Source organism: Syngnathus floridae, unplaced genomic scaffold, assembly GCF_059516105.1.
Source record: "Syngnathus floridae isolate MCC-2025c unplaced genomic scaffold, RoL_Sflo_1.0 HiC_scaffold_235, whole genome shotgun sequence".
NCBI lineage: Eukaryota > Metazoa > Chordata > Actinopteri > Syngnathiformes > Syngnathidae > Syngnathus > Syngnathus floridae.
Genome location: NW_028284220.1, coordinates 101 through 19,365, shown reverse-complemented (window position 1 = coordinate 19,365; position 19,265 = coordinate 101). Strand labels below are relative to the sequence as shown.

General features: G+C 47.6%; 1 protein-coding gene and 1 long non-coding RNA gene across 2 annotated transcripts; both read right to left on the bottom strand.

Moving 5' to 3' along the window:
• Nucleotides 1-369: 369 nt before the first annotated feature.
• LOC148377310 (janus kinase and microtubule-interacting protein 3-like) lies at nt 370-1,193 on the bottom strand. The gene is made up of 5 exons (XM_088368273.1): nt 1,140-1,193; nt 1,010-1,078; nt 856-933; nt 566-799; nt 370-486 (listed from the first exon to the last, which is right to left on the bottom strand). The coding sequence occupies exons 2-5, from the start codon at nt 1,031-1,033 to the stop codon at nt 370-372; spliced, it is 453 nt and encodes a 150-aa protein (XP_088224399.1). The 5' UTR covers nt 1,034-1,078; nt 1,140-1,193.
• Nucleotides 1,194-3,178: 1,985 nt separating this feature from the next.
• LOC148377309 (uncharacterized) lies at nt 3,179-4,701 on the bottom strand. The gene is made up of 3 exons (XR_015856821.1): nt 4,557-4,701; nt 4,319-4,432; nt 3,179-4,087 (listed from the first exon to the last, which is right to left on the bottom strand). It is a non-coding gene; the product is annotated as an uncharacterized LOC148377309 (long non-coding RNA).
• Nucleotides 4,702-19,265: the final 14,564 nt, after the last annotated feature.

Below are 19,265 nucleotides of genomic sequence, written 5' to 3'. Positions count from 1 at the left end.
AGAAGCAGAAAAGCAGAGCTAAATGCAAAATGTACTCACCGGTGACTCCAATTTTTTTCCCCCCTGAAGAAACAGCTGGACGGGTGGCCCCGGCTGGCCAGTGGGACTCTTGTTATTCTGACCCTTTTTAGTGCGCGTTTGGGGCAACAACCGTTTTTTGTGGCGCTCTCTTCTGGTTCAAAAGTGCCCTGCATGTGAATTTGCTTTTCCTGCCTTCTGATTGGATGAGCGCCGGTGTGACGCGGTGCCTCTGTCACCGTGGCGGGGGGTATACGTTGGCATCGGAGCGTCTGCCAACGTCTGAGACCGGCTGGCAGTGTATCGGAGGTGTCGAGTGCGGTGCCGCTGGAGCTCACTCACCAGCTGGTGTTAGGGCCACAGAATGAAGGCCAAGGAGAAGAATAGAAAGAGAAACAGAAACTTCTCCTCCAATTGTTTGATTTGTCTCTTCTGAGCTTCGATGAATTCTTTCAGCTCTTTGTTCCTCTAGGACGGACAAATGGAAAGTGGCATTCAAAAGCCAGTAAGCGTGCAAGTAAGTGCCGGGCTGGCTTTGGGCCCTTACCTGTTGCGCGCTGTGCAGCAGATCCATTCTCTCTTGGAGGATGCAAGCGTCGCGCTCCCTCAACTCGCACATCAGGGCTCGCTTCCATTGGTCCACGGCGCTCCTAAGCTCTTCTCTCTGATCCGCCGTCAGCACGTCATTCACGCCAGCGTGGCTGGCTTTTTCGCCGTCCGTGGCGGGGCAGTCCCGCTGCGGTAGCGCCTCGTACAACATGGCCTCCAGCTCCAGGATCCTCTGGGCCGCAATCCTCGTCCATCAGTGGTCCGGCGGGAGATTTGAGGGCGGCTTACCTTATGAGCCTGGTCCATGGAACACTTCCTGAAGTCCAACTCTTCATCCAGGTAGCCCTTCTGCTTGCAGAACATATCCTAGCACAGCTCAAGGTCAGAATTGTTGGGGCACATTGCCGGAGTTCCCCTTGGCTGATGTCGCGTGTCTGTCTACCTTCTCACTTTCAATGTCCAACATCTTCTGTTGAAGTGCTGACTTGGTCACTTTGATGTATTCTAACCACTGAGGAAAGGCTGCTGTCACATAAGCAGAATGCGAGAGCGTGCGTGGACGTGCGCGTTACCTTCTCGGCTAGGGTGAGAAGGGTCCTGGCGTGAATCACGACCACCTGCTCCTCGTTGGTGAGATTCTGCAAGAGCCCAAAGGCACAGCGTCAACAAGCTTCTTTCAGCGCAAAGCCTTCCAAAAGTCACATTTGAGCCGCCGAGTCTCGTGGAGTGCGAACATAAGGAGTTCGACATACACTTACGGCGTTATAGCCCAGGATGTCCAGCTTCTTCATCAGATCACTGATGACGATGTCCGGGGGAAAGGCGCAAGGAGCAATGTAAGGTGTTCTGGGACCTCGGGTTAAGGTTAGGGTTGCGAGGGACGCCTTACCTACGCTCACGCCCTCGGCCTCGCAGTAGATCTGCAAAGGGCTGAGGCCGTCTGGGAAACGGACTTGCAGAAACTTCAAGACGGGGGAGCGCCACTCCCTCTCCTGAAAGGCAGAGGCATGCATCCGTCCGTCCGTCCGTCCGTCCGTCACATCTCTGGCCTCAACACGCTTGTGCGAGTCTTCCCACCTCCAGCTCCAGGATGCGGAACTCAAGCAGTTCGTTTTGGTCTCGGATATCCTGGATGTGCTCTTTCAGACGCGCTTCTTCCGCCTCCATCCGCCTGACCTGAAAAGACAGTCAGACCTCATCTGCGGGGCTTCCCGACAGGTGTGACGCCAAGCGACTCCGCCCAGCGCCTTTCTTTCCGTCACCTTTTCGGCCAACTGCTGATTGCTCTGACGCAGCAGCTGCTTCTCCTCCACCCACTTGACATTCTAGAAGAGACAAACGCGTGGACAGCTTTGGAATGTTGTGTCATTTTCATCCACAAATTCTTTGGTTGACTGGAAAATGACATTTGCTTTTCTCCGCATTTTCCCAGCCACGTTCGGGGGGGGGGGGGGGGGGTGGGGGGGTTGGTCCAGTAATGCCAGACGGATGAGTGACTGAAGAATGTAGCTATTTTGTCTGAGAAAAAGGTGTGCTCATTGATGAGCTTACCTGTCCTTGTTGCTTCAGCGCTGACTCCAGATCTGCTACTCTGCTTTGATAGTGACCCATTTCTACCATCAGCTTTTCTCTGGTCTGAAAGGAGGAGGAGGGAGGCTCCTCCTCCTCCTTTCAGACCAGAGAACACCCGAGGCTGGGTGAGAACGGGGAGGCTGCGACCCGGCCGGGGGTTGCGGGAAGGGGCGCCACCTTGATCTCCTTCTCGGCGTCGTAGTCCCCTTTCGCTGGTCTGGGCTAGCAGAGCGTAGGCTCGTTGCAGCGCTTGATATTCTTGCGTCAGCTGGCGGTAGCGAAGCTCCGCCTCTTCATGCACACACCAATGCAACACAGCACTAGTACCAGAATCAGTCAGACCGGCGACAAAGCACCCGCGACGCAAAGACGAGTCCGATTCCAGGCTGAAGAGGAATGTTTGGTGCCAATACGCTGGCAGAAATGGCGGGCTACCTCTTCGGGTTCCGTGTCGGGGGTTCTGTCGGTGTGAAAAGACAAGGACGATCCGTCCGAGTCCACCAACACGTCTTCGTCGTAGCCGTAAAATGTTTCGATGACCTGCGGGCGCGGAAGCAAACATCTCTCTGAACAAACTGAAGCGACACCTCACGATGAATCGACGAGAGGAACGATAGCGAGAAAAAGGCCATTTCATCTTGCGCAACACCAAGCAGCCGCAAACAAACAGACTCACCTTGCAGGACCTCACGCTTTGTTCCTCCTCAGAGATTCTCGACGTCGGTATCGTAGCAGCAAATCTCTCTCCTGTCGACACAAATAATCCGCCTTTGAGATTCTTTGGATGCAAAGGGAACGAACGGCTCCGGCGCAGAAACAAACGCGACTCACAATGACATTTCTGACATGAGCTCCTGTCTCCAGAGCCTGAAAAACACGTCACCGGCGATGATTGGAGGGACGCTCGTCTTTTCCAAAAGTGACAACTACAGGGTGTGTCAGGGTTTTCCAGATTATCTTTATCGTATCATTGTGTTGCTTTGACTTTGACTGCGACCTGTAATAAATAATATTATTTATCCCTTATTTATCCCTATCGCTTATCCCTTCCTACACAAAGTCGTAAAACACCCCTTGCTATGTTTTGACTAGAGGTCAAGGGCTTCCTCTATTCAATCCACTCTTACACCCACCCTGTTTCTCTTAATTAAAATGCTCGTGCAGGAGCCGAGAGTCAGACTTCATTCGTACAACGGATGGACTCTCCACCTGCAGGTGTCCAAAAGAACTTACTTGTCTCCCGTGTGGTTCTTGCAAAATAAGTTGGAGCGAGCGCAACTCTAACAGGGTGCATTTTGCCACTAGCTGCCTACGGACAATGACGTCGCGCTCCCGGCTCATGGTTGACGGGCTGAGCAGCCGGGCAAGTCCGTCGTTTTCAGCGCACAGCGAGTGGCAAAGGCGCTGACAAAACGGGAGCTTTGAGCTGCTGAAAACGGCAAAACAAGTCTAAAGCGTGTTCAAACGCGTGCGCACAATGCTCCTGCTTGAAAGGTCGGAATTTAAGGGGCCAATTTTTTGGATGGCGGCCGCCGGCCAAGCTTTGGACGGAAAAGGTTTCCTGGCGACAGCGAGCGAGCGCGGCGCTGCCGTACGTGCACCGAGTCGCCTGCCTGAAGACCTTGGACAAGTCGTCGATGATGTGCCGCTGCTCCACAACTTGAAGGAACTCCATTTCACCGTCCTGCTGGCCGCAACCGCGGTCCAGGTCATTGAGCGAACTAGGCCTTCTCTGTGGAACACAAATGCAGTGGACTCTGTTGGCACGCCGCCGTTGTCCGCGTCGACTTACCAAGCTTGCCATCTCCTCGTTCTCCTGGGTGACAAAGCGCACTTTGTTTTCAAAGCGACACAGCACCAGCGAGAGTTCTTCATTCTTCCTGCTCAGGCGTTTGTTTTTGTACAGGAGTGGCAGAAACTGGCTTTCTGTTTCTCTCAGTCGCTTTAGCTGCAAGCATGAAGTGCGGGATGTGAAAGACGCACAACACGCGGGCCAGAACGTATCCATTCCTTTTGCATCGGTTTGAACGGAATCGTGGCTTTGGCTCCCAATAAAAGACATCTACCAGGCAACCGACTCGCCGCGCCGCTCAACTAATAAGCAAGCGCAATGGGTGCCTCGCTGGATGGCGCGCATCAAACGTAGCGCAAACCTTCAAGCGTGCCGTCAATAAATTACCAGTTCATTGCGCTCTTCAGAAAGCAGGGCGTTTCGATCCTCCAGTTTCCTGATGACTGCGCTGAGCTCAGCGATTTTCAGATGAAACCGTCGCGTGTCCCGATCCTCCTGAGACTGAAAACGCCCCGCAACACACACACACAAGCACTCGTTCAAAGTTCAAAACTGTTTTTGTGCTACCTTCCTCCAGCAACGAACTAAGTCATGCGTACTGCAAGTGTGTGATGAGGTGGCTTACGCAATGAAGAGGATTGCTAGTAGCGGCGTTGACCCCACTTCCAGGGTAGTTTAGGCCCGCCCTTTGGGAATCCCTCAGGGCAGCGATCTGCTGCTCGGCAGCCTGAGTCTGCAGCTGAAGGCGGTGGACGTGGCCGGCCCCAGGGCTTCATCCAAAACACTAACCGCTCTGTCTTTCAGCTTGATCTCATCCGTCTGGATGTACAAACGGGGAGCGCTCAGGCAGGCGGGCAAACTCATTTGCCAGAATTGTGACAAAAACAAAGAGAGCAACCGGCCAATTTTTTTCTTGAATCGACTAGAACACCTTTGCTGTGACAAAAGCGAAGCGAGCAACCGGACATTTTCTTCTTGTGAAATAGAATAGAATAGAATGCCTTAGGTGTCATTGCACTGCAGGTATACAACGAAATTGGGAACATAGCCACGCACCGCGCATCTGATCAGTCCTACCAGTCGGCGGATCTCCCTCTCGCAGTCTCTCTTGGTTCGGCTCAGCTCCTCCCGATGCTGGTGATGAGCCGATCGGAGCTCGGCCGCTCGGGACTGCCAGGCCTGCTGGGCCGCTGCCAGGGCTTCTTCCGCGCTCCTGGTGGAGGCGACACCGCTCGGTCTCCCGACACCGCCGCGTCTCCTCCACCTCCGCCAGCAAAGCGCCCCCCCTCCTCACCTGAGCAGACATTGCGCCACACCGGGCCGTTGAGACCGCAACGGAGCGCCGCGACGCTTACTGGGGACAAGCTACACAATACGGTAGCGGCCGCATCGAAGCCCGACGTGGCGTGCGGATAGTCAGACACGGATAGAGCGGATCACCTTGTCCATGGAACCGTCCCTCAGGCTGAGGACCAAGGCATTCAGTCGCTGGATCTCTCCATCTTTGATTTTGATCACTCTCATCAGCTCCATTTCATGCTGCCGCAGTAATGTCTCCCTGGTAATGGCTAACTCTTTCTGCTTCTCCTCATGGAGTTTGCTTTTGAGTTCCGTCATGGCGGCGGTGGCACGGTGGTGCTCCGCCCGCAGGTCCTGACTTCTCTCTCTCTCCAGACAGCTGACCTGACATGACTTAGACTTAGATAAACTTTATTGTCATCTTGTCTGCACATGGTGCATACAAAACGAAATTCCGTTGCATACGTCTTACAACAAAGTAGTGATATTGCAGTTGAATAGAAGTAACATATCCTATGAAAATATATATATATACATATATACTATATATATATATATATATATATATATTAAAAATAAGTATAAAGTGCAGCAGTGATAATTATGCAATAGTGCAAGTAGGCAAAACAGTATTCAAGAGTGTGCAGAGGAATGCTAAACCATGTATTAAACTTCTATTTAAAGGGTTTATACAAGTTCAGTAAAGTTGGTAGTGCGAGATAGTGCAAGATAGAGGTCCGTAGTGTCATAAAGTACAGTTCTGTGAATGTGTGATGCAGAGTTCAGTTTAGAGCTCAACAGTTCTAGTGTTCAACAGTCTGATGACAGCAGGGAAAAAGCTGTTGCAGAACCTGGTGGACCTGCAGCGGATGCTGCAAACCTCTTCCCAGAGGGCAGCAGGGAGAACAGTCCATGGTGGGGGTGTGATGGGTCATTGATGATGTTACGGGCACGGGACATGCAGCGCTGAGATGAAATGTCCTGAATGGAGGGAAGAGGAGCCCCTATGATCCTCTCTGCTGTCCTCACCACTCTCCTCACGTTCTTCCAATCGGAGGCGGTGCAGCCTCCACACCACACAGAGAGACAGCTTGTCAGAATGCTCTCTATGGTGCTCCTGTAGAACGTCCTCATGATGGGTGGGGGCAGGTGGGCTCTCCTCATCCTCCGCAGGAAGTACAAGCGCTTCTGTGCCCTCTTGACCAGTGCCGTAGTGTTCATAGTCCAGGTGAGGTCTTCTGTGATGTGGACCCCCAGGAATTTGGTGGTGCTGACCACCTCCACAGCTGAGCTGTTGATGATCAGTGGAGCGTGGTGAGGCTGTTTTTTCCTGAAGTCGACGATGATCTCCTTCATCTTCTCCTCATTCAGGATCAGGCTGTTTTCTCTGCACCAGCCCACCAGCTGCTCCACCTCCTCTCTGTAGTCCAGGTCGTTGTTGTCTCTGATGAGCCCCACCACCGTTGTGTCGTCTGCTGACTTCACGATGTGATTGGTGGTGAACCTGAGGACGCAGTCGTGTGTCATCAGGGTGCACAGCAGGGGGCTCAGGACGCAGCCCTGAAGGGAGCCTGTGCTGAGGGTGATGACATCAGAGGTGTTCTGTCCGACCCGGACTGACTGAGGTCTGTTGGTGAGGAAGTCTAGCAGCCAGTTGCGAAGGGGGGTGTTGAAGCCCAGGTGTTCCAATTTTCCTACCAGATGCTGTGGGATGATGGTGTTAAACGCTGAGCTGAAGTCCAGGAACAGCCTCCGCACATGGGTGTTCTTCTCCTCCAGGTGAGCCAGGCTCAGGTGAAGAACGGAGGAGATGGCGTCCTGAGTGGAGCGGTTTTGCCGGTCGGCAAACTGGAACGGGTCAAATAATAGGGGGAGTCTGGAAACGATGTGACCTTTAAGCAGCCTTTCGAAGCACTTCATCATAACCGGAGTCAGTGCAACAGGCCGGTAATCATTAAATGAGGTGATTTGAGGTTTCTTCGGCACCGGAATGATGGAGGCAGTCTTAAAGCACGCCGGCACTGTGGCTTGGCCCAGCGAGGTGTTAAAAATGTCTGTGATGACCCCAGCCAGATGACTTGCACATTCCCTGAACACACGCCCAGGAATGTTGTCGGGGCCAGGGGCCTTACAGGGGTTGACTCTCCTCAGGGTCTTCAACACATCGGCGGAGTCAAGGCAGAGTACCTCCTCTTCCTGATGGGGGACAGTTTTAACTGCTGGAGTGCCGTTTAGTGCCTCGAACCTCCCAAAGAAGTTATTTAGACCATTTAGAAAGTCAGCATCAACTACACCCACCGGGGGGGGGGAGGGTGAGTTGTAGTCTGTAATCGCCCGTATGCCTTGCCACATACTCCTGATGTTTTTGACGTCGTGGAAACGATCCTGAAATTTTCGACTGCGGTCTCGCTTCGCTATCCTGATGGCACGGTTCAAGTTGTCTCTCGCTGTCCTCAGTGTCTCCTTGTCGCCAGACTTGAAGGCAGAGTTCCGCGCTCGTAGCGTTTGACGTACCTCCTCAGTCATCCAGGGTCGTTGGTTGCCCCGGGTGATGATATTCTTAGTGGTGCTGACGTCCTCGGTGCATTTGTTGATGTAGGCTGACACAGTCATGGCACACGCATGTCTAATCTACATCGGGAAAACTGGGAGGGAGGGAGGCAGGCAGGGAGGCAGGCAGGGAGGCAGGCAGGGAGGCAGGCAGTGTCTGTCTGTTGAGGTTTTCACCTTGTTCTTCTCCTGCTGAAGTTCTAACTGGACGTCCATCAGTTTGGTTCTCAGCTCGTCATTGGCGGCCTGAAGGGCGTCCGTTCGCTCCGCCTTGGCCCGCCCTGCCGGAGCTCGTTTGGACATCTCTTACTCGAGTCTCGCCCGGTCGTCAGTCAGAGATCACAACATTTGTACCTGGAGAGCACAAACGCAGCGCTGTTTTCCACTGGCTTCGAACTCAACTTCAATCGCTACCGTAACTTACAACATCATAAACATAGAACTAGCTTGACTTATTCATTGAATAAATGCATTTGGTTCTTCAAAACTGCATCACGCAACATAGCGTGACCGAGACGGCCGTTATCCACCTGCGTGAAGTTATTTGGTGAAATGAATGAGATGTTTAAGACACCATCGTTCTGTCTCTATGTAGATGAAGGTAAATAATCGATTGCTGAAGGTCCAAAGGTGTTGTGATAAACAAATAAACATATTAGTGATTAGTGACATATTTGTGATAAACATATTAGGCAGGATAATCACATATGTTAACGTGACTGCCCACACTGTATTTATTTATGGTTATTTGTTAAATCGAGTACTGTTAGACATGAAATAGGAAGTGTTTAACATAAATGGAAGACGAAAGGGGTACTCACCATTGTAGCTCCTGCTGGTCAATGATACGAGCCTCTTCTTGCAGTGGAAAACATACAGCCAACAAACACCGTGGAACCTAAAGGAATGAAATTAAACATTAACATTTAGCCTCAACCAACATTCACAGATACAACGCAACGCAAACTACACAAACGTAAATCTTTTTAAACACAATGAGTTGTACTTACCGTGTACGCTCTAGACGGTCCACTTGCAAGCAGAAAATAAAGATATTTCTGTTGATAATCGTCGTGTTTGTATCCGGTGTCTCGCTCAAGGCCATTGCGCCCACAGATTTGAATTTTGGCGAGAGTTCAGCCTATTGACGTCATTTCCGCGGTGTAATACCCGCATATCTGAAACGGCAAAGTTAAGAGTAGAGTTAAATAAAGTTTTTAGTCAACGCAATAATTTACAACCGTTGACCAGTCGAAATAATCGTCGAAATTTGGCGTCTGTGGCTGGAAGCAGACGCCGAGTTCGACATTCCTCCCAAACGCCACACTCCCTCGCTTTTCAGGGCTAAAAAAAAACAGTTGTAATTACCTTGTACGCTCTAGACGGTCAAGTTGCAAGCTGAAAACAAAAATATTTGCCTTGTTAGTCATCGTGTTACTAACCGCTGTGTCTTGTTTGCCAGAACTGCCGCTTTCCTACTTCCTGTTGCAAGCCACGCCCACGGATTATAATTTTGCCGTGAGTTCCGCCTATTGACGTCATGTCCGCGTCACATGACTGCGACGTAATATTATCTAAAACTGTTTGTGCGGTATTGTGTTGTTCTGTGCGGTATTGTGTTATTCTGTGCGGCGTCGTGTTGTTCTGTGCGGCGTCGTGTTGTTCAGTGCGACGTCGTGTTGTTCAGTGCGGCATGGTGTTGTTCAGTGCGGCATGGTGTTGTTCAGTGCGGCATGGTGTTGTTCAGTGCGGCATAATGTTGTTCAGTGCGGCATAATGTTGTTCAGTGCGGCATGGTGTTGTTCAGTGCGGCATGGTGTTGTTCAGTGCGGCATGGTGTTGTTCAGTGCGGCATAATGTTGTTCAGTGCGCCATAATGTTGTTCAGTGCGGCATGGTGTTGTTCAGTGCGGGATGGTGTTGTTCAGTGCAGGATGGTGTTGTTCAGTGCGGCATGGTGTTGTTCAATGCGGCATGGTGTTGTTCAGTGCGGGATGGTGTTGTTCAGTGCGGCATGGTGTTGTTCAGTGCGGCATAATGTTGTTCAGTGCGGCATGGTGTTGTTCAGTGCGGCATGGTGTTGTTCAGTGCGGCATGGTGTTGTTCAGTGCGGCATGGTGTTGTTCAGTGCGGAATGGTGTTGTTCAGTGCGGCATGGTGTTGTTCAGTTTGGGATGGTGTTGTTCAATGCGGGATCGTGTTGTTCAGTGCGGGGTGGTGTTGTTCAGTGCGGCATGGTGTTGTTCAATGCGGCATGGTGTTGTTCAGTGCGGCATGGTGTTGTTCAGTGCGGGATGGTGTTGTTCATTGCGGCATGGTGTTGTTCAGTGCGGCATGGTGTTGTTCAGTGCGGCATGGTGTTGTTCAGTGCGGCATGGTGTTGTTCAGTGCGGCATAATGTTGTTCAGTGCGGCATGGTGTTGTTCAGTGTGGAAAGGTGTTGTTCAGTGCAGGATGGTGTTGTTCAGTGCGGCATGGTGTTGTTCAATGCAGGATCGTGTTGTTCAGTGCAGCATAATGTTGTTCAGTGCAGCATGGTGTTGTTCAGTGCGGCATGGTGTTGTTCAATGCGGCATGGTGTTGTTCACTGCGGGATGGTGTTGTTCAATGCGGGATCGTGTTGTTCAGTGCGGCATAATGTTGTTCAGTGCAGCATGGTGTTGTTCAGTGCGGCATGGTGTTGTTCAGTGCGACATAATGTTGTTTAGTGCGGCATAATGTTGTTCAGTGCGGCATAATGTTGTTCAGTGCGGCATGGTGTTGTTCAGTGCGGCATGGTGTTGTTCAGTGCGGCATGGTGTTGTTCAGTGCAGGATGGTGTTGTTCAGTGCGGCATGGTGTTGTTCAATGCGGCATGGTGTTGTTCAGTGCGGGATGGTGTTGTTCAGTGCAGGATGGTGTTGTTCAGTGCGGCATGGTGTTGTTCAGTGCGGAATGCTGTTGTTCAGTGCGGCATGGTGTTGTTCAGTGCGGCATGGTGTTGTTCAGTGCAGGATGGTGTTGTTCGATGCGGGATCGTGTTGTTCAGTGCGGCATGGTGTTGTTCAGTGCGGCATGGTGTTGTTCAGTGCGGCATAATGTTGTTCAGTGCGGCATGGTGTTGTTCAGTGCGGCATGGTGTTGTTCAGTGCGGCATGGTGTTGTTCAGTGCGGCATGGTGTTGTTCAGTGCGGCATAATGTTGTCCAGTGCGCCATAATGTTGTTCAGTGCGGCATGGTGTTGTTTAGTGCGGGATGGTGTTGTTCAGTGCAGGATGGTGTTGTTCAGTGCGGCATGGTGTTGTTCAATGCGGCATGGTGTTGTTCAGTGCGGGATGGTGTTGTTCAGTGCGGCATGGTGTTGTTCAGTGCGGCATAATGTTGTTCAGTGCGGCATGGTGTTGTTCAGTGCGGCATGGTGTTGTTCAGTGCGGCATGGTGTTGTTCAGTGCGGAATGGTGTTGTTCAGTGCGGCATGGTGTTGTTCAGTGCGGGATGGTGTTGTTCAATGCGGGATCATGTTGTTCAGTGCGGGGTGGTGTTGTTCAGTGCAGGATGGTGTTGTTCAGTGCAGGATGGTGTTGTTCAGTGCGGCATGGTGTTGTTCAATGCAGGATCGTGTTGTTCAGTGCAGCATAATGTTGTTCAGTGCAGCATGGTGTTGTTCAGTGCGGCATGGTGTTGTTCAATGCGGCATGGTGTTGTTCAGTGCGGGATGGTGTTGTTCAGTGCGGCATGGTGTTTTTCAGTGCGGCATAATGTTGTTCAGTGCGGCATGGTGTTGTTCAGTGCGGCATGGTGTTGTTCAGTGCAGGATGGTGTTGTTCAGTGCGGCATGGTGTTGTTCAATGCAGGATCGTGTTGTTCAGTGCAGCATAATGTTGTTCAGTGCAGCATGGTGTTGTTCAGTGCGGCATGGTGTTGTTCAATGCGGCATGGTGTTGTTCACTGCGGGATGGTGTTGTTCAGTGCAGCATGGTGTTGTTCAGTGCGGCATGGTGTTGTTCAGTGCGACATAATGTTGTTTAGTGCGGCATAATGTTGTTCAGTGCGGCATAATGTTGTTCAGTGCGGCATGGTGTTGTTCAGTGCGGCATAGTGTTGTTCAGTGCGGCATGGTGTTGTTCAGTGCGGCATGGTGTTGTTCAGTGCGGCATGGTGTTGTTCAGTGCAGGATGGTGTTGTTCAGTGCGGCATGGTGTTGTTCAGTGCGGGATGGTGTTGTTCAGTGCGGAATGGTGTTGTTCAGTGCGGCATGGTGTTGTTCAGTGCGGCATGGTGTTGTTCAGTGCAGGATGGTGTTGTTCAGTGCGGGATGGTGTTGTTCAATGCGGGATCGTGTTGTTCAGTGCGGGGTGGTGTTGTTCAGTGCAGGATGGTGTTGTTCAGTGCAGGATGGTGTTGTTCAGTGCGGCATGGTGTTGTTCAATGCAGGATCGTGTTGTTCAGTGCAGCATAATGTTGTTCAGTGCAGCATGGTGTTGTTCAGTGCGGCATGGTGTTGTTCAATGCGGCATGGTGTTGTTCAGTGCGGGATGGTGTTGTTCAGTGCGGCATGGTGTTTTTCAGTGCGGCATAATGTTGTTCAGTGCGGCATGGTGTTGTTCAGTGCGGCATGGTGTTGTTCAGTGCGACATAATGTTGTTCAGTGCGGCATAATGTTGTTCAGTGCGGCATGGTGTTGTTCAGTGCGGCATGGTGTTGTTCAGTGCGGCATGGTGTTGTTCAGTGCGGCATGGTGTTGTTCAGTGCAGGATGGTGTTGTTCAGTGCAGGATGGTGTTGTTCAATGCGGCATGGTGTTGTTCAGTGCGGGATGGTGTTGTTCAGTGCAGGATGGTGTTGTTCAGTGCGGCATGGTGTTGTTCAGTGCGGAATGGTGTTCAGTGCGGCATGGTGTTGTTCAGTGCGGCATGGTGTTGTTCAGTGCAGGATGGTGTTGTTCAATGCGGGATGGTGTTGTTCAGTGCGGGATGGTGTTGTTCAGTGCAGGATGGTGTTGTTCAGTGCGGCATGGTGTTGTTCAATGCGGCATGGTGTTGTTCAGTGCAGGATGGTGTTGTTCAGTGCGGCATGGTGTTGTTCAATGCGGCATGGTGTTGTTCAATGCGGCATGGTGTTGTTCAGTGCGGCATGGTGTTGTTCAGTGCGGCATGGTGTTGTTCAGTGCAGCGTAATGTTGTTCAGTGCGGCATGGTGTTGTTCAGTGCGGAATGGTGTTGTTCAGTGCGGCATGGTGTTGTTCAGTGCGGGATGGTGTTGTTCAGTGCGGCATGGTGTTGCTCAGTGCGGCATGGTGTTGTTCAGTGCGGGATGGTGTTGTTCATTGCGGCATGGTGTTGTTCAGTGCGGCATGGTGTTGTTCAGTGCGGCATGGTGTTGTTCAGTGCGGCATAATGTTGTTCAGTGCGCCATAATGTTGTTCAGTGCGGCATGGTGTTGTTCAGTGCGGGATGGTGTTGTTCAGTGCAGGATGGTGTTGTTCAGTGCGGCATGGTGTTGTTCAATGCGGGATCGTGTTGTTCAGTGCGGCATGGTGTTGTTCAGTGCGGCATGGTGTTGTTCAGTGCGGCATGGTGTTGTTCAGTGCGGCATGGTGTTGTTCAGTGCGGCATAATGTTGTTCAGTGCGGCATAATGTTGTTCAGTGCGGCATAATGTTGTTCAGTGCGGCATAATGTTGTTCAGTGCGGGATGGTGTTGTTCATTGCGGCATGGTGTTGTTCAGTGCGGCATGGTGTTGTTCAGTGCGGCATGGTGTTGTTCAGTGCGGGATGGTGTTGTTCAGTGCAGGATGGTGTTGTTCAGTGCGGCATGGTGTTGTTCAGTGCGGCATGGTGTTGTTCATTTCGGCATAATGTTGTTCAGTGCGGCATAATGTTTAGTGCGGCATGGTGTTGTTCAGTGCGGGATGGTGTTGTTCAGTGCGTTATAATGTTGTTCAGTGCGGCATGGTGTTGTTCAGTGCGGCATGGTGTTGTTCAGTGCGGCATGGTGTTGTTCAGTGCGGCATAATGTTGTTCAGTGCGGCATAATGTTGTTCAGTGCGGCATGGTGTTGTTCAGTGCGGGATGGTGTTGTTCAGTGCGGGATGGTGTTGTTCAGTGCGGCATGGTGTTCAATGCGGAATGGTGTTGTTCAGTGCAGGATGGTGTTGTTCAGTGCGGCATGGTGTTGTTCAGTGCGGCATAATGTTGTTCAGTGCGGCATGGTGTTGTTCAGTGCGGCATGGTGTTGTTCAGTGCGGCATGGTGTTGTTCAGTGCGGCATAATGTTGTTCAGTGCGGCATGGTGTTTTTCAGTGCGGCATGGTGTTTTTCAGTGCGGCATAATGTTCAGTGCGGCATAATGTTGTTCAGTGCGGCATGGTGTTGTTCAGTGCGGGATGGTGTTGTTCAGTGCAGGATGGTGTTGTTCAGTGCGGCATGGTGTTCAGTGCGGGATGGTGTCTTTCAGTGCGGCATGGTGTCGTTCAGTGCGGCATGGTGTCTTTCAGTGCGGCATGGTGTTGTTCAGTGCGGCATGGTGTTGTTCAGTGCGGCATGGTGTTGTTTAGTGCGGCATGGTGTTGTTCAGTGCGGGATGGTGTTGTTCAGTGTGGCATGGTGTTCAGTGCGGCATGGTGTTGTTCAGTGCGGTATCGTGTTGTTCAGTGCGGTATCGTGTTTCTCAGTGCGGTATCGTGTTGTTCAGTGCAGTATCGTTGTGTTGTTCGTATTGTGTTTAACACTTAGCCTCTAACACTTAGCCTCTAACACTTAGCCTCTAGCATCTAGAAGGTAAATAAATAGGAAGGAAGGACTCACCGGTGACGTCTTCGCCCACGTCCAAGCGTTGTACTTTGTATTTTCATCCTTCTGACAGTGGAAAACATAGCCAACAAACACCGTGGAACCTAAACGAATGAAAGAAAACTATCATTTGGCCACAACCAACATTCACAGATACAACACAATGTGACGTGCGGGGTTGAGGTTAAAGGTTGAGTGAAGGGCCCTCGTTTTAAACTACTTTTTTGAAAAGGATTGGGAACAAGTAAGACGTATTTAATTTATTTAATGGGAAGTAGTAAGAGCTATTGAATTTAATCTATGTATTATATTCTATTGTATTGTATTCTGTTGTATTCTTTTGGATTGTATTCACACTAACCCCACTAAAACTTCAGCCCACAAAAACTCGCCTCTGGCGCCTAGCCTCTGGCACTTAGCCTCTAACACTTAGCCTTTAACACTTAGCCTTTAACACTTAGCCTTTAACACTTAGCCTAGAAGGTGAATAAATAGGGTTAAAGGTTGAGTGAAGGGACCTCGTTTTAAACTACTTTTTTGTAAAGGAGTGGGAACAAGTAAGACGTATTTAATTTATTTAATGGGAAGTAGTAAGACTTATTAAATTTATTTAATCTACTTTTCTTCCCAGGCAAAATTTGATGTGCTGCAATTCCAAATTTCCAAAGTGAATGAAGGAATGAAGTCCTTTAAATTATGATTTTGTATAAATACTAGGCATTAACACAAAATCGACGGCACAAAATGGGCAGACTTTACTTGTTTGAAAAGGACTGGTTACAAGACAGACTTTTTTAATTTATTTAATGGGAAGAAGACTTATTTAGTTTAATTGATCTATTTTTGTTCCCTGGCAAAATTCGATTTGCTGCAATTCCAAATTTCCAAAGTGAATGAAGGAAAGAAGTCGTTTAAATTATGATTTTGTTTAAATACTAGGCATAGACACAAAATCTACGGCACAAAATGGGCAGACTTTACTTGTTTGAAGAAGACTGGTTACAAGACAGACTTTTCTGATTTATTTAATGGGAAGAAGACTTATTTAGTTTATTTAATCTATTTTTGTTCCCTGGCAAAATTGGATTTGCTGAAATTGTATTTTGCCAAATCTTGCCTTGAGACCTGATAGGAAGTATTAAACGCTTAGTTAAATCAATACAAGTTGGTAATAAGAGCGAGTAATGTTGGTTGAACCGATGAATGAAGGTTGAAAGCAATTTAAATTATGACTTTGTATAAATACTAGATATTAACAGAACATCTACTGCGCGAAATGGGCAGAGTTTACTTGTTTGAGAAGGAGTGGCTTATTCAAAACTAAGATTTATTTAATCTGTTTGTTCCCAGGCAAAATTGGATGTGATGCAATTCCAAATTTCACCACATGATGGTGCCCAATTTTGACTTCATAGGACATATTAAACACTTAGCTTGTTATTATGTTCAAGGTAATCAGATTTGTTTATTATTCTAATGGCCTCTTCAAAACTATTCTGGATTACTACTTTGGATCTATTCTACATTACTTGGCAACAACATACTCTGTAACAGATTAGGCAGTATAATCATATCTGTTAACTTGAGAGTGCCCACACTCAATCTACTTATCGTGATGTGTGAAATCAATTACTGTTAGACATTATTTGTCTGATAATCTACCAAATCTTTGAATTGAAGAATTTGTGATTTAATTAATAGCTTGTTGTTATGTTAAGGGTAATCAGACTTGTATATAATTCTAATGGCCTTCTTTTGAAAACTATTCTGAATTACAACTTTGGATCTTATATTACTTTGCAACAATCTACTCCGTGACAGATTAGGCAGTATAATCACATATGTTAACTTCAGTGCCCACACTGTATTTATTTATGGTTATTTGTTAAATCAAGTACTGTTAGACATGAAATAGGAAGTGTTTAACATAAATGTTATGGCTACTCACCATTGTAGCTCGCTCCTGGTCAATGATACGAGCCTCTTCTTGCAGTGGAAAACTTGCAGCCAACAAACACCGTGGAACCTAAAGGAATGAAATTAAACATTAACATTTCGCCTCGACCAATTTTCACACGTACAACGCAACGCGGCTACACTTCTGCTATTACAAACGTAAATCTCCTTAAACACAATGAGTGTTACTTACCGTGTACGCTCTAGACGGTCCAGTTGCAAGCAGAAAATAAAGATATTTCTGTTGATAATCGTCGCTGCTCAGTGGCTCACGGCCATCGCGCCAACAGATTTGAATTTTGGCGGAGGTTCGGGCAATTACGTCATATCCACGGCACATGACTGCGACGTAATACCCGCTTATCTGAAACGGCAGTTAAAAGTAGAGTTACATCAAGTTTTCTTGGAACCTAAACGAATGAAAGAAAACTATCATTTGGCCACAACCAACATTCACAGATACAACACAACGTGCGGGGTTGGGGTTAAAGATTGAGTGAAGGGCCCTCGTTTTAAACTACTGTTTTGAAAAGGAGTGGGAACAAGTAAGACGTATTTAATTTATTTAATGGGAAGTAGTAAGACTTATTAAATTTATTTAATCTACTTTTCTTCCCAGGCAAAATTTGATGTGCTGCAATTCCAAATTTCCAAAGTGAATGAAGGAATGAAGTCCTTTAAATTATGATTTTGTATAAATACTAGGCATTAACACAAAATCGACGGCACAAAATGGGCAGACTTTACTTGTTTGAAAAGGACTGGTTACAAGACAGACTTTTTTAATTTATTTAATGGGAAGAAGACTTATTTAGTTTAATTGATCTATTTTTGTTCCCTGCCAAAATTCGATTTGCTGCAATTCCAAATTTCCAAAGTGAATGAAGGAAAGAAGTCGTTTAAATTATGATTTTGTTTAAATACTAGGCATAGACACAAAATCTACGGCACAAAATGGGCAGACTTTACTTGTTTGAAGAGGACTGGTTACAAGACAGACTTTTCTGATTTATTTAATGGGAAGAGGACTTATTTAGTTTATTTAATCTATTTTTGTTCCCTGGCAAAATTGGATTTGCTGAAATTGTATTTTGCCAAATCTCGATTTGAGACCTGATAGGAAGTATTAAACGCTTAGTTAAATCAATACAAGTTGGTAATAAGAGCGAGTAATGTTGGTTGAACCGATGAATGAAGGTTGAAAGCAATTTAAATTATGACTTTGTATAAATACTAGATATTAACAGAACATCTACTGCGCAAAATGGGCAGAGTTTACTTGTTTGAGAAGGAGTGGCTTATTCAAAACTAAGATTTATGTAATCTGTTTGTTCCCAGGCAAAATTGGATGTGATGCAATTCCAAATTTCACCACATGATGGTGCCCAATTTTGACTTCATAGGACATATTAAACACTTAGCTTGTTATTATGTTCAAGGTAATCAGATTTGTTTATCATTCTAATGGCCTCTTCAAAACTATTCTGGATTACTACTTTGGATCTATTCTACATTACTTGGCAACAACATACTCTGTAACAGATTAGGCAGTATAATCACATATGTTAACTTGAGAGTGCCCACACTCAATCTACTTATCGTGATGTGTTAAATCAATTACTGTTAGACATTATTTGTCTGATAATCTACCAAATCTTTGAATTGAAGAATTTGTGATTTAATTAATAGCTTGTTCAGGGTAATCAGACTTGTATATAATTCTAATGGCCTTCTTTTGAAAACTATTCTGAATTACAACTTTGGATCTTATATTACTTTGCAACAATCTACTCCGTGACAGATTAGGCAGTATAATCACATATGTTAACTTCAGTGCCCACACTGTATTTATTTATGGTTATTTGTTAAATCAAGTACTGTTAGACATGAAATAGGAAGTGTTTAACATAAATGTTATGGCTACTCACCATTGTAGCTCGCTCCTGGTCAATGATACGAGCCTCTTCTTGCAGTGGAAAACTTGCAGCCAACAAACACCGTGGAACCTAAAGGAATGAAATTAAACATTAACATTTCGCCTCGACCAATTTTCACACGTACAACGCAACGCGGCTACACTTCTGCTATTACAAACGTAAATCTCCTTAAACACAATGAGTGTTACTTACCGTGTACGCTCTAGACGGTCCAGTTGCAAGCAGAAAATAAAGATATTTCTGTTGATAATCGTCGCTGCTCAGTGGCTCACGGCCATCGCGCCAACAGATTTGAATTTTGGCGGAGGTTCGGGCAATTACGTCATATCCACGGCACATGACTGCGACGTAATACCCGCTTATCTGAAACGGCAGTTAAAAGTAGAGTTACATCAAGTTTTCTTGGAACCTAAACGAATGAAAGAAAACTATCATTTGGCCACAACCAACATTCACAGATACAACACAACGTGCGGGGTTGAGGTTAAAGATTGAGTGAAGGGCCCTCGTTTTAAACTACTGTTTTGAAAAGGAGTGGGAACAAGTAAGACGTATTTAATTTATTTAATGGGAAGTAGTAAGACTTATTAAATTTATTTAATCTACTTTTCTTCCCAGGCAAAATTTGATGTGCTGCAATTCCAAATTTCCAAAGTGAATGAAGGAATGAAGTCCTTTAAATTATGATTTTGTATAAATACTAGGCATTAACACAAAATCGACGGCACAAAATGGGCAGACTTTACTTGTTTGAAAAGGACTGGTTACAAGACAGACTTTTTTAATTTATTTAATGGGAAGAAGACTTATTTAGTTTAATTGATC